Below are 14,519 nucleotides of genomic sequence, written 5' to 3'. Positions count from 1 at the left end.
TATTTGCACTAGCCTCAGGAGCCAGAGTTAGTGAAATAGTGGTCCTCTCGAGGGATGATGGCCACATTCAGTTCACAGACTGCGGAGAACTGAACCTCTTTCCGGACCCGACGTTTCTCGCCAAGAACGAGCTGCCCACTAAAGAGATGGGGTCCCTGGAGAATCTGCCCTCTGAAGGAAGAAGCATCCCTCTGCCCAGTGGAATGCCTAAAGGTCTATCTTCGTAGAACTTCAGACTTTAAGGGAGGTCAGCTTTTCAGGGGAGAGACTTCAGGTTCAACGTTATCCTTGAAACAGATAAGGGCGAAATTCACCTATTTTATATGCAGAGCGGATCCAGACAGTACACCCGCAGGTCATGATCCAAAGAAAGTTGCCTCGTCTCTGAGTTTCTTTCAGACAATGTCGTTTGAAAGCCTTCGGGCTTATACTGGATGGAAGTCATCCAGAGTATTCTTAAAACACTACGCGAAGCAATTACAGGAAATAAAATTTCATGTGGTGGCGGCAGGCAGTGTAATGAAACCTGCCACTTGATTACTGCGAAGAACAGTGCACTATTCGGGACTTTTAGTGAAGGGTGTACATGATAGATTCTCAAGGTTTATCATGTTGAGTGTTGTGTCTAGTGATGACACTATAGACTGTTCTATCTACACAGGTGACATTAGGCATAATAGACTAACACAAGTGCACAGTGTTCCTAGTAACAACAGAATTCATAGTGAAATATACATATTTCCCATAGAGTGGCTAGTGTTTCCTTTTCAGGAGAAACTTATTATATTTCTGTTACTACTATTTATGCCTTTACGCAGAGTTGTTCAGCATAAAATGTAATTGATTACAACCATGATTTCTATTTTTATTGTAATAAACAATAGAAGGAATCTTTGCGTCTCTTTCGCCTCAAATATTCTAGATTACGAATAAAGTCAAGAGCATCTTTGATTCTACTAATATTTAAGAAAATATTGGGATCTAAGGTTACTACTGTTCCAAGCAAACAGGTAAGAACTGATTGTACTAAACTGTTTATCTTACTGAATTAAGGTTTCCTATATAAACCTGTCTGTCTCTTTAACAACCAGACTCGGGAGGTGTCAGTAACCTACACAGATTAATGCCATCTAAGTACAAACTATGATTTACGTATATGACGACACTAATATACAAACTGTTTGCTAGATTGTTCCTTGAACTCACAATCCTCGGGTTTCTTCCTCGAGTCTACCCAGACTCTTCCCTGTAGGGGGCAGGAAGCACTGACATGTTCTATAATCAGTTGAATGATGTATAACGGTAACATCAAGTGTCTCTAGGTCCAGAAGACCAAAAGGAAAATTTATCTCGAAATGAACGGCACTATCGAAAATCCACAGATACATTAATGCCTTGGTAAACTTCCATAAGGACGACATGGCCTGACCCCAAAGAACGGATTTTGAGCGAAGCGAAAAATCTATTTTTGGGTGAGGTAGCCATGTCGTCCTGTTGGACCCACCCTCTTTTTGACAAAAGGATAATGAATCCCTCCCTATGGTACAGTACTGTATCTGCAACACCTACAAAGCTACGAAGAATGGCTTGGTGGCGCCGCGCGGTGGCGATTTGGCGCACTATTTACAGTAGAGTAGGAGCGTCGCCCTTTTAACGACTCTCCTATATTCTTGCCACTTTTTCCCCTCGAAGCAAAAACGCTATTAGGGGTGTAGATAGCTATGAGACGTGTCAAGAATACGTCCTCTGATATTACACGATATCCCTTTTTAAATTCTAAGGGATATTCGCTCCAGGATAGATTTTTCGCTTCGCTCAAAATCCGTTTTATTGGTAATCAATAAATAGTAATTCAGCATACATTTCATAATAACATAAAAAATGCAAGCGAATAAAATTTAATAAACCTAGAAAATACAGACCACATCAGAAATACTTGTTTTATCTGAAAACAAAAGTTCATGCCACTCATTTGAAAATTCAATAATTTTCTAATACTTTTCTGAGAAAGTCTGTCTATTTACACTCGTGTAAAAACACACGGCACTAGTGTTAAGTCTATGTTTCTTCACTTTTAGACACTGGAACAGTCCATAATGTCACCTTGATGACATTTCACTTACCATGTTGCACTGTAATGTGCCAACATATACACCCTATTGAATTATAGTCCCAATTAATTCACTGTTCCTCGCAGCACTAAGCGACAGGTTTTAGTATACTACCTGCCGCCACAACGTATCTCTTTAATTCTTGCACTTGCTTCGCGTATTGCTTGAAAAGCACTCTGGATGACTGCCATCCAGTACACGAGCTTAGATGCTCAAAATCCATGAGTTGGAAAAAATTTAACGACGAAGCAATTTTCTTAGGATCATGACCTGCAGGTGTACTGTCAGGATCCGCTCTGCGAATGAAGTATGTGATCTTCGCCCTTAGTTGTTTCAGGGATAAGTTTGAGCCCGATGTTTCTCCTTTAAAGAGCTGGCCTCCCCTGAAGTCTGAAGTTCTACGAAGATAGACCTTTAGACACTCCACTGGACACAGTGAGACATCTTCCTTCAGAGGGCAGAATCTCCAGGGACCCCACCTCCTGGTGGGTAGCTCGTTCTTGCCGAGAAACGTTGGGTCAGGAGAGAGATTCAGTTCTCCCACTTCAGTAAACTGGATATGGCCCCTCTTCCCAAGAAAGGGCAACTATTTCACTAACTCTAGCTCCTGAGGCTGGGGCAAACATGAATATAACTTTTTGAGTCAAATCTTTCAGAGAGCAATTCTCGTTGTCCAATATCGAGGCAAAGTGTAGTACCTTTTCCAAGGACCATGAAATGGGCTTTGGAGGTGATGCAGGCCTAAGCCTAGCACAGGCCTTAGGGATCTTGTTAAAGATTTCATTAGAAAAGTCTACTTGGAAAGCGTAAAGCAAGGGTCTAGTCAAGGCAGATTTACACGTACTTATCGTGTTGGCTGCTAAACCTTGTTCATGAAGATGAATAAAGATAAACAGAAATCTGTTGAGATTTCTTTTGGTTTTCTTGCCTTGACAAAAGCAACCCACTTCTTCCAAGACGACTCATATTGCCTTCTGGTAGATTTAGACTTATATTCCTCTAAGAAGTCTATACTTTCTTTCAAGATCCCAAACCTTTTCGTTAATGCTAAGGAGAGAAAATCATGAGATGAAGGTCTTAGGTTTTCTGTAATGAAGCGAAGACAGTCGACTTCTGTACTTGTTGAGTCAGAACTAGGTCCGGCAGAGGAATTAGCCTCAGCTGCAATTCCAATACTAGAGGGAACCAGTTGCTCCGGGGCCACTTGGGAGCCACTAGGGCTGCTGTTCCTTGAAAAGATCTCAGCTTGTTGAGGACCTTCATCAGCAGGTTGGTTGAAGGGAACAGATAAATCCTGGTCCATCTGTTCCAGTCGAGGGACATGGCGTCCACTGCTTCCGCTAGAGGGTCCTCGTATGGGGCCACATACCGAGGAAGTTTCCTGTTGTCGCTCATCGCGAAGAGGTCGATCTGCAGTTCCGGGACTTGATGTAAGATGAAGGAGAATGATCTTGCGTCTAGGGACCATTCTGACTCTATCGGTGTTAGTCTGGATAGAGCGTCCGCCGTCACATTTCGGAAACCTTGAATGTGAACTGCTGATAAGTGCCATCTCTTTTTTTCCGCTAAGCGGAAGATGGCCAACATTACTTGGTTGAGTTGAGGTGATCTCCAGCCTTGACGATTCAGGCATCTCATTATCACCTCGCTGTCCAGAATCGGTCTTATGTGGACTGAAGGGCGAGGGGACAGTTTCTTCAGAGTGAGGAAGACTGCCACGGCCTCCAAAATGTTGATGTGGAGGTCTTGAATAGAGAGAACCAAGTTCCCTGAACTTTCTGTTGATGAGAGTGACTTCCCCATCCTTCCAATGATGCGTCCGTGTGGATGATGACTGAGGGTGGAGGCGGTTGCAGAGGCACTGACCTCTTCAGGTTCGGATCGGCATTGGTCTTATTAGATCTCTTCGAGCGTTTGATGCGTATCTTCTCCAGACTCCTGATGCATCTTTTAGCTGCGCTCTTAGCACTGGGTCTGTCACTGATGCAAACTGAAGGGAGCCCAGCACTCTCTCCTGTTGGCGTCTGATATCCTGTCGGATTTTAGTAGTCTCTTGACAGATCCCGCTATCTCTCTCCTCTTTTTTTAATGGAATGGAGAGGCGATGTGACTAAGTTCCAATGTATACCTAGCCATTGAAACTTCTGAGCTGGAGATAGTCGAGACTTTTTGGTGCTGATCTTGAATCCCAGATGTTCCAGGAACTGGATCACTTTCTTGGATGTTTGCATGCATTTCGTCTCGGATGCTGCCCACACCAGCCAATCGTCCAGGTAGGTCATCACCTGGACACATTCTAGGCGTAGTTGTTGAACGACTGCATCTGCAAGCTTCGTGAAGATCCTTGGGGCTATGTTTAGTCCGAAGGGCATGGCTCTGAAAGCGTACTTTCTTTTTTGTAGCCTGAATCCTAGGTTTGAGGAAAGTTGGCGAATGATCAGAATGTATCAGTAGGCATCTGCCATGTCTATGGAGACTGTGTATGCCCTTTTGGGCAATAGGGTCCTTATGTGTTGAAGGGTCAGCATCCTGAACTTGTCGTTTTCTATGAACTTGCTAAGTGGCGACAAATCCAGAATGACTCTGAGTTTGTCCGAGTCCTTCTTGGGAACACAAAACAGCCTTCCATGGAATTTGATGGACTTTGCCCTCCTTATCACCCGTTTGCTCAAGAGTTCTCGGGTATATTCTTCCAGAACAGGGGTGGAGTGTTGGAAGAATTGAGGACATGATGGTGGAGCTGTCTTCCAGCTCCAACCTAGTACGTTCTTGATTAGGCTGTGGGCCCAGGGATCGAAGGTCCAGCGATCCCAGAATAGTCGGACACTTCCTCCTACCGGAAGCATCTCATTGATTCTGGTGTCCGGAGGGCTTACCTCCTTGACCGCGTCCTCCCCTACCCCCTCTTCCTCTCGAGGGACGTCTAGAGGAACCTCTACTTGACCCTCTACCTTTAGGGCTGTTGGATATGAGTAAACCTCCTATTTGATTAATTTGTTTGTAAATGATTTTCTTTATTTTTTCATTCTTTGCTTATATTAATTTGGGTGTAAAATATGATTATTTATGTTTGAATAACTGATACTTATTTACCAAGAGCTATCTGGGAAATTTTGTATTTGACTTAACGAAATAAATGTGAGCATTGTTAATGGCGGTTTGTTTACATCCCAAATTTTCTGTTCCTGCCTGGATGTCTTCTGTCTTTGTTCGCTCCCAGAGTTGTTGTCTTGAGTGGAGCGAATATTTGGTGCCCAGACCCGGGATTCTCTGGATATAGTTGCTGAATCCAATTTTGTGTAGTAAGGCAGAATGAAGGAAGGAAAATTAAGGAAGAGCCGCGCCGCAGCCCATGGATGGGCTACTCGGTCGTCAAACGCTTTGCAAGTATTGCTGGACGACCAGAACGTGACCAAAGTGGAGTTGCAAGACGCCGTTGACGAATTTGACAAACGTCTGGCCACTTTCGATGATGTGCAGTTAATGTTGGAATTGGAAATTTGCGATTCCAAGGACTTAGAAGAGGACATTGAGTATGCAGATAAGTTTCGGCGAGAGGTAAGAGCTCCCAGGATACAGGCTACCCAAAGGTTAGTTGATATGGCTAAAGATGAAAGTCAGCCTAGGCTTAGTGAAAGCGGTTCTGCTTCTGTCGATTCTTCGTGCAACATTAATGTAAGATTGCCTAAATTGGAGTTGCCAAAATTCAGTGGAGTTTTAACTGAATGGCAATCATTCTGGGATAGGTTTGTTGCCTTAGTAGATGACAGTGATATTCCTACCATAAGTAAATTTTGTTATTTACAGTCACTGTTGGAAGGAGAGGCACGAGCAGTGATTCAAGGATTATCCCAGACTAGTGTCAATTATCCTATTGCTTGCAATATGTTAAAGGAGAGGTTTGGTAAACCAGAACGTATTATTTTTGCTCATATTCAGGCTTTGTTAGGTGTTGCATTGCCTACTAAGATTGCTCCTGGTAGCTCCAAGCACATATCGTCCTTGTGGAAATTGCAAGATGAACTTTTAACCCATGTACGTAGCCTAGAGGCTTTAGGAGTAGATGGTAAACAGTATGGGGTATTTATGACACCTGTTATTTTATCTCGGTTACCCAGTGACATCCGCTTGGAATGGTCCAGAGAAGGTTCTGGGCATGAGAGTGATCTCTCATGGTTATTGAAATTTTTACAGAGAGAAAAAGAGCGCCGAGAGCGGTCAGACACCTTTAAGGATATTCATGCAGGAAAGTCAGATGATCGTTTCGTTGAATCCAAAAAGAGAGGTAAATTTCAGAGTTCAGCCTCAGCCCTTCAAACGTCTTCCGAAGTTGGTGTACGCTTATATAGGCATAGGTTTCAGTGTATGTTTTGTAATAAAGGTTACAAAATGGAAAATTGTAATCCTATTTTGAAACTCTCTCTGGCTGATCGGGAAGAGGCTATTAGGTCTGCTAAGTTGTGTTTTAGATGTTTGGGAAAGGGGCACTTTTCCAGGGGTTGCTCAGCAAAATGTGTGAAATGTAAAGGAAGGCATAATGTTTTGTGTTGTACTGGCACTAAATCTAATGCAAATGAGAGTAATCCTAATGGACAAGCTGCAGGCACAAGTGGTTCCTCTGTTACTAATCCTACCGAAAATGTCACTCATTGTGGTGTGACTCATTGTGAATCTAACCCAAATAATAATATTTTGTCTCAAACTTGTAGTGTGTTGCAGACTGCAAAGGTCAAGGTTTGGGGTAAGAAGGGCATGTACCAAACTATTGTACTTTTTGACACTGGATCAGATAGATCTTATGTTTCTTGTAAATTTGTGAAAAAAGTCCAACCTAGATGGGTTACGAATGAATGTATATCATATTCATCATTTGGGGGTGGTAAAGCCTCTAAAGGGAATCGATGTAATGTATGATTTAAATTTGATTGATATTAAAGGGGAGAGTCATTCCTTACTTGCATCTGAAATACCTGATATTTGTGCACCTTTGTTCCGCCTTAGTGTCTCTGATGTAAAAATTAAGCATTTTTCTTCTCTACAGTTAGCAGATGATTATATGAATAGTCGTCATGTTAATGTTGATATTTCAGTAGGGTTAGATGCTTATTGGAAGTTCATGTTACCTGATAAATATGTACAGTATGAAAACTTAGTTGCCCAAGAGTCTTTATTTGGATGGATTTTATCTGGTTCTTGTAATGAATCCTTTGATAAAGGAAATGTAAATTCCCAACTTTTGTGAATCTGAATCTGCTTTGAATAACTTTTGGGATTTGGAATCTGTGGGTATTTGTACTAAAGAGGCTGTTTCTAATGATAGTGCATTAAGTAATGTAATGAGTACATTTTCTGAAACTGTAAAATTTAATGATGATAGGTATGAGGTAGCTTTACCTTGGAAAACTGATGTTGCTAAACAAAGGCTGCAAAATAGTGAAAAACCGGCCAGGAAAAGGTTAGATAATTTAAACGTCAAACTTGAAAAATTTCCTGATCTAAGGAGAAGATATGATGAGGTTTTTAAAGAATATGAGAGAGATTGTATTATTGAGGAAGTTCCTTCCTCTGAAATGGTTACATCTTATCCTGTATATTATTTACCTCACCGACCTGTTGTGCGTGAGATTAGCAATTCTACTAAGGTTAGGCCTGTGTCTGATGCCTCGGCAGTGGGTTATAATGGCATTTCCTTAAATGACTGTCTTGAATGTGGACCTTCTCTGAATCCTGATCTTGTTGGAGTATTGATAAGATTTAGAAGAAGGAAGGTAGCCTTAACGGCTGATATTACTAAGGCTTTTCTGCAGATCAAGGTTCGAAGAGAGGACCAAGATGTACACAGATTCTTATGGAATTGTGATGGTACTGTACGTATTATGAGATTTGTTCGTGTTCCCTTTGGTAATAAGAGCAGCCCATTTTTATTAAATGCTACCATCAAAACTCATTAGAAAAATTATCCCCATGCTAAAGTTGTAAATGAATTATATAATAACTTGTATGTAGATGATTGGTTGTCAGGTGCTGACAGTGATGCTGAAGCATGTCTCAAGTTTAATGAGGCGAGCAAGATTATGGCTGAAGCTGGTATGTCATTGTCTAGGTGGAATTCAAATAGTAAAGCTTTAAGGGAGAAATTTCATGAGATATTTGAATTAAATGGGGGAGATGAATCTGTGAAAATTCTTGGTATGCAATGGTTTTCTGAAGAAGATTGTTTTACATTTAATGAATTTATTATTGAATCTGTTTGAAGTGATATCTACTAAGAGGAATGTTCTAAGTGTCATAGCCAGGTGCTTTGACTCTCTTGGCTTAATTAGTCCATTTGTTATGCTTGCTAAAATTCTTTTTCAGGATATATGAGTCTTTTTATAGTTTATTTATGACATATTTGTTTTTTATGTTGTTAATAGTTTATATATGACATGTCTGTTTTGACGTTGTTACTTTTTTTAGAATGATTTATTGTTAATTTGTTCTCTTCATTTATTTATTTCCTTATTTCCTTTCCTCACTGGGCTATTTTTCCCTGTTGGAGCCCCTGGGCTTATAGCATCTTGCTTTTCCAACTAAGGTTGTAGCTTGGATAGTAATAATAATAATAATAATAATAATAATAATAATATGGAGACTTGGGCTTAACTGGGATGAAGTATTGCCTAAAGGATTAAATTTGAAATTTCAAAATTGGTTAAAGGGTTTTAAGGAACTTTACCCTATGAAGATTCAGCGAAGTTATTTTCCTAGCCTACAGTGGAAAGGCATAAAGGGTTTAGGACTTCATTCCTTTGGGGATGCATCTGAAAGGGGCTTTGGGGCCTGTGTGTATATAAGAGTTCCACTGGGAGATGATCTATTTCAGGTTTCTCTAGTTTTGAGTAGAGGTAAGGTAGCCCCTATCAAGAAAGATTCATTGCCTCGTTTAGAGTTGTTAGGTGCATTACTTTGCGTGCGTTTATTAGTATTTATTAAATCTGCACTATTTCTTACGGAGGAGGTGTCCTATTATTGTTGGACCGATTCGACTGTTGCTTTATCTTGGATTAAGGGAGATCCTAGTCGATGGAAGACCTTCATACCAAACAGAGTTACTGAAATTCAGACGTTAACCTCTCCTAGTTGTTGGTATCATTGTCCAGGTAAGGAAAACCCTGCTGATCTCATCTCTAGAGGGATAGCTGCTGAAAGACTTGTTCTTTCTGATATTTGGTTTTTTGGTCCACCTTGGCTTAAAGGTACCTTAACTTTACAGCCTGAGCAAGTAGAGATGTCTTTGAATGATGATGAAATTTGTAATAAGATTGTAGTATCTTGCTTAGCAGTAGAACCTTTTCCCCAAGTTTTTGAATTTTTCAGATGGAGTAAATTTCCTAAAGCCCTCAATATTGTGGCTTGGACTTTGAGATTTATTAAGAATTGTAAACCTCAATCTACCAAATACTTTGGTCCATTGACTTATGAGGAGTTAACCAAGGCTAAGACAAAATTGTTTCATTGTGTGCAAAGGGAAGCATATCCTCAGGATATCGTAGCTTTAACTCAAGGTAAACAGCTTAAAAAGGGAAGCCCTTTGAATAAGTTAGACCCCTTTTTGGATAATGAAGGTCTTTTGAGAATCAAAGGTCGTTTAGAGTACTCTGATCTGTGCTATGAAAGCAAGCATCCTATTATTCTTCCCCCAAGTCATATAGTGAAGGCTTTGGTTCGCTTCCAACATGTTCTTTTAAAACATGTTCTTTTAAAACCTCGAAAGCACCATCTTAGTAAAAATAGGAGCTTGAGTTGCTGTTCCCAAGGTGAACTCTGAAGGGGGAGAGCGTGGAGCAACCGGCACAAAGTGACAAGGAAATTCTTCCGTGAACACTTTCATAATCTTCTTAAGGTCTAGGGACTGCTGTGCAGTCTTAGGCTCTTCTTCCTCCGATAAGTCTTCTTAAGGTTCAGCTGCAGAAAGAGGAAAATCAACCTCTTCTTCCGATAAGACTTCAGCTGGAATAACGTCTTTGCGCAAACTAGACGTTGAACGCCGTGTGCGCCAGCTTGACATCCAACATCAGCTTGTCGATTGTTATCAAGATCAGCTTGAAGTTTGACGTCACGTCTAACTTGACTTGGGCGACGATCGACGTCACATCTATCCTGACGTTCGGCGTCACGTTTGACTGCTTGGCGAACGACATCCTCAGGCAAAACGTCAGCTTGACGTTCAGCTTCACGTTTCGAAGCTTGACGTTTAAGATCAAGCTTAACCGAGTTACAACGATCGGCTTGCAAAGTTTCAAGACGCTAAGGAACTTGTTGATAAGACTGCATAATAGACGAAAGTTTAAGCTGCATGTCTTGTAACAGACTTAATTTAGGGTCAACTTGAGGTGAAGTTATGACCGAAACGTCAGCGATAAAATCGTCTTCTTGCTCACCCGTATCACGTCTGGAACATCCAGACGACACAACCGATCCAGGAACTTGCATCGCAATCGCTGGAAGCTTGTCCGAAACAGACGTTTTAAGAGGACGTTTGGCAGGAGAGCCTTCTTCAGAAGAAGACAAACGTTTTGGACTGCTCCAATAACTACAGCCAGGCCTTTGAGGCGATAAATGACTTCTATCAATTGACATCATTTTCCTCTTAAGAGGTCTTGAAACTTGACGCTAGTTGCGATTATATTCTTTGTTAACCAAAGTGTCATCCGAAGATGAAGTAAACTTAACCTCACCTTTCCCATGGTGTGGGAGAGTGTTACGTGGAACGTCAGCAGCAACACTCGAGGGTACGTCTGCTCGTATGGTTACGCCTCTCGTTCCCTTTCGCCGCTCGACATTCCTTCTCCCAGCGGTTGGGGAGCTTGAAACAGGTCTAAGGCTAAGTGATCGATAGGCACGAGCAGACGCAACCTCCACAGCACTGAACATATTCCCCGCACTTTTGGCACTAATACCACTTTTGGCACTAACACTGGCACTCTTAAGCATATTTACGTCGGCCATAAGTTGGTTCCTGTCCGTAGCAAGCGACTCAACCCTCACTCCAAGGGCTTCTATAGCACTCATCATATCTTTAAGTGAGGGTTCAGCGGTAACAGTAGGAGGTTCATGAACTACCACTACAGGGAAAGGAATAGGTTCAGGGACACGGGGAGAGGAAAATTCTCTAGATCGAGAAGAGCTTCTTCTAAACCTATCTCTCTCTAACTTACGAGTGTATCGATCGAAATCGAGCCACTCACTTTCAGATAACACCATTAAAGAACAAACTTTACCTCTACATTTAGTACAAATAGAGTGGGGATCGATAGAGGCTTTAGGAAGGCGGGTTTTACAGCTTTTCACACACTTTCTATAAACTGGGGAAGGGTCAGCCATTTTGTAAAATTCCAGAGAGATCAATCAAGCAAAGGTCAAAAACACATTAAATCAAAAGAGTTCACGAAAATCCGTAAGTAAATCCAATCAAGTGAAAGCCAATTAACCAAAAAACAAGTACTTCACCAAAGATACTGCAAAAATCGAAGGTTAAGACGAGCGAATGTTCCAATGATGTCGCCAGCAATGGCGGCAGGGAAGATCTGAGGATTCCTGGAATGGTTCCAGATACCTGGCGAGTGGTGGCGCTAGTAGTACACCTAGCTATCCAATCTACGATTGCCGCGAGTTTGGAATCTTCTGCCGTGACGTCAGGGACGTAAGCTATATATATATATATATATATCCACCGGCTAAGTCAGATGTTTAAAAATCTGCATTACTGGACACATGAACAAATGGGGCTGGCGTAGCGACCCCGTGTGGTGTGGGCACTTAAAGTAGTGAAGATAGTTGGTAACTTGGTACCTTCCATCATTTTATATTCCTAGTTAGTAGGGACCCCAGTACATCCCACCACCACACCAAGTTCAAAAACAGTATGTTAAAAAAAAGAACCCAGCTACCAGAACCCTCCTGAATGGCAGAAAATGTTTTTTCATGCAAACAGGATTATTATAAACCAAAGTTGGAATAGTTAGACCCAAAGTTTTTATGCTGCAAATTGACCTTCGCAATATAGTAAGACCCTCCATGATAGGGTTACATTTATGAATTTGGGCTATATAGCTTAGCACTGGGGCCTGTGCTGCTATTCAGTGTCCAAATACAACTGGGGGAGGGAAGCCTTATAGTTATCAGGAATAAAAGTTAAAAAGAGGTTGGATGGTAATATTGAAGAAATAAAGCAGGAATGAAGGTTAAAGTTAAAGGATATAAATCAAGTACATAGCAAGGGGTCGAAGAAACGTTGCAAAGGCCCTATATAATGCCTATAGTGCACTAAATGAGGCACACCGATGACCACAACTCCACTATAGGATCTTCCAAGATAGGAAATCCTAAAGCCAGCCGTTGACCTTTGGGTATAGCTACACAAGTCTATGTGGCATAATATCGATTGAGATGAAATATTTGTTCATGTTGCCAGTGCAGGCAGAAAAAACTATAGGTTGTTCACACTCACACTCATGTTCAGATATGACTGCACATGTATACCTTAAGGTTAATGTCCACCCTGACGCACCACCATATTGTCCTGTTCATGCCACCCCTGCATCACAGTGCTGGGTCAACAGGGAGTCATCAAAGGTGTTGCTAAATTTTTCCCCATTACCCTCTCAATCACCGCTTTACAATCCGGTGTGTCAACAAAGTAACAAAAATGTTATAACTCTCAAGGTTTGTCCTTCCACCATAACATAGCAATCTACCTCTTAATCTTTCCAATTTGCTCTTGAGCATTAAGGATATGAAAAATATCTCTTAATTCTCTCCTAATATATATTCCTGAGCATCTTTTGTGACATCATCAGGCACACTTTTGTCCAACACAAAGCTTATCCTCATCCACAAAAATTGTCTCCTGGTTACTTTTTCCATTGCTTTCCTTCCTGCATTGTTTAGCCCAATTTGATTTTAGATTGTTTTTTCTGCCCTTCTCGCTTTAATCTTTCTTAATACCGATTCTGCTCTTTACTCTAGGTTGTGCAGTTTAAATGACAAGCTTCAGAAATTGAAATTATATGCAAATAATTTTTTGTTAGATGGAATCTTAGGAATCTCACTTTATATTCTATTTTGTATTACTGCATTCTGTTTTCTCCTCTTATAGTCTATTTAATTTTTGCATTTAATTCTTCCTGTATAGCTGCTTTCTGTATTGGAGCCCTTGTGCTTTTGCCATTTGGCTTTTCTAACCAGGATATTAGCTTGGATTGCAACAATGACAATAAATTTCTGGCTCCGCCTGTGCCGCTCGGTGAAATGCTCCTTTTGCATCATTTCTAAGGTATATAACTGCTATGAATTACCAGAGAAAAAAGTTGCATAGGAATATGCCAGGGTTGAACCCAGCTCGCTCACCTATAAGGTGTCGGTATAATACTGGGGCGTGATAAATCACAACCAGAGGTCTAGCGCCATTTGGATATCTCCTCCTCAATATCCCCATTACAGCGAGGTGCTGTTCAACACCCACCACTGAAAGCTACTACCACCATCTCGACCCACGCCAATGACGTCACTCCTTTTCATAGCATCATCGCTCTCCGTTGTTGTGAATTTTGGCTGTGTTTTTTCGGCGTTTTTTCTCCGCTCTAGTGCAAGATGTCGGATGTCCATGTCTCCCCATCTAAGTTAAGTACTAGATCTGTGAGTTTTGAGCTTTTGGAGGTAGCATTGCCCTTATTTTCACTTTTATTAGAGTTTTTGTTTTTTCCCCATTCGATGGCCCCGCTCCGCGGCAGCCATGTTGGCTTGCTACCTCCTTCACTCGTTCTTAACGCCTTGCAATTAGTCTTCTATACTAATTGTTTTTCGTTTTGAACCTGTTACACTGGAGTTCTTACCGATTAACACTTTGCTATTATGATATTATGCTACATATCATAGCTTTTGAACTTAGGTTGGCTTGCTTGCTTGCCTTCGAGGCGCGTTCCTAGATGGTTTTTTGATACCGTGTTATGGTGTTTTTTATCTAGTTTTTATTACATATTACCACCTAGTTAAGTTTAACACTTTAGTTCGAGTGGGAATCTCGCTTGGCAGTTTTCATTTTAGTTTTGTTTTCCTACCGATCGGCATCTACCCGATTTAGAAGTTATGTTGGCCCCCCTGTCCAGCTTGGCTTGTTTTTCTTTTTTCCTGCCATTCCCCTGCGTCCCTCTCTTACTATTTTATTTTAGCTTGCGCATGCCTTATAACCTAGTTCGATTTGTTACATTATTTTACATTTCATTATCCGTATATGATCATTCCGTTTTGTTATTTCGTGGTTCCATCTGTCAGGTTGGTACTCCTGTCCTCCCTCGGTCCCACGTGATCGCCTCGAGCTCCCCTATTGGCTAGTTCTCGTTGCCTCCTACCTCTCCCCCTATCGGT

The 14,519-nt window shown here is 41.3% G+C and overlaps 3 protein-coding genes across 3 annotated transcripts; all 3 read left to right on the top strand.

Annotated features, from left to right (window-relative positions):
- Positions 1 to 5,423: 5,423 nt before the first annotated feature.
- On the top strand, positions 5,424 to 7,353 carry LOC137621813 (uncharacterized). The gene is made up of 2 exons (XM_068352319.1): positions 5,424 to 7,019; positions 7,153 to 7,353. Exons 1-2 carry the CDS (start codon positions 5,424 to 5,426, stop codon positions 7,351 to 7,353), a joined length of 1,797 nt encoding a protein of 598 aa, XP_068208420.1.
- A 94-nt stretch (positions 7,354 to 7,447) lies between these two features.
- Positions 7,448 to 8,365, top strand: LOC137621812 (uncharacterized). Its single transcript, XM_068352318.1, has 2 exons — positions 7,448 to 7,973; positions 8,118 to 8,365. Exons 1-2 carry the CDS (start codon positions 7,448 to 7,450, stop codon positions 8,363 to 8,365), a joined length of 774 nt encoding a protein of 257 aa, XP_068208419.1.
- A 467-nt stretch (positions 8,366 to 8,832) lies between these two features.
- LOC137621811 (uncharacterized) lies at positions 8,833 to 9,921 on the top strand. Its single transcript, XM_068352317.1, has one exon. The coding sequence runs from the start codon at positions 8,833 to 8,835 to the stop codon at positions 9,919 to 9,921; it is 1,089 nt and encodes a 362-aa protein (XP_068208418.1).
- Positions 9,922 to 14,519: the final 4,598 nt, after the last annotated feature.

The sequence above is a fragment of the Palaemon carinicauda genome, chromosome 28 (assembly GCF_036898095.1).
Source record: "Palaemon carinicauda isolate YSFRI2023 chromosome 28, ASM3689809v2, whole genome shotgun sequence".
Taxonomy (NCBI): domain Eukaryota; kingdom Metazoa; phylum Arthropoda; class Malacostraca; order Decapoda; family Palaemonidae; genus Palaemon; species Palaemon carinicauda.
This window is presented reverse-complemented; position numbering and strand designations above follow the sequence as displayed.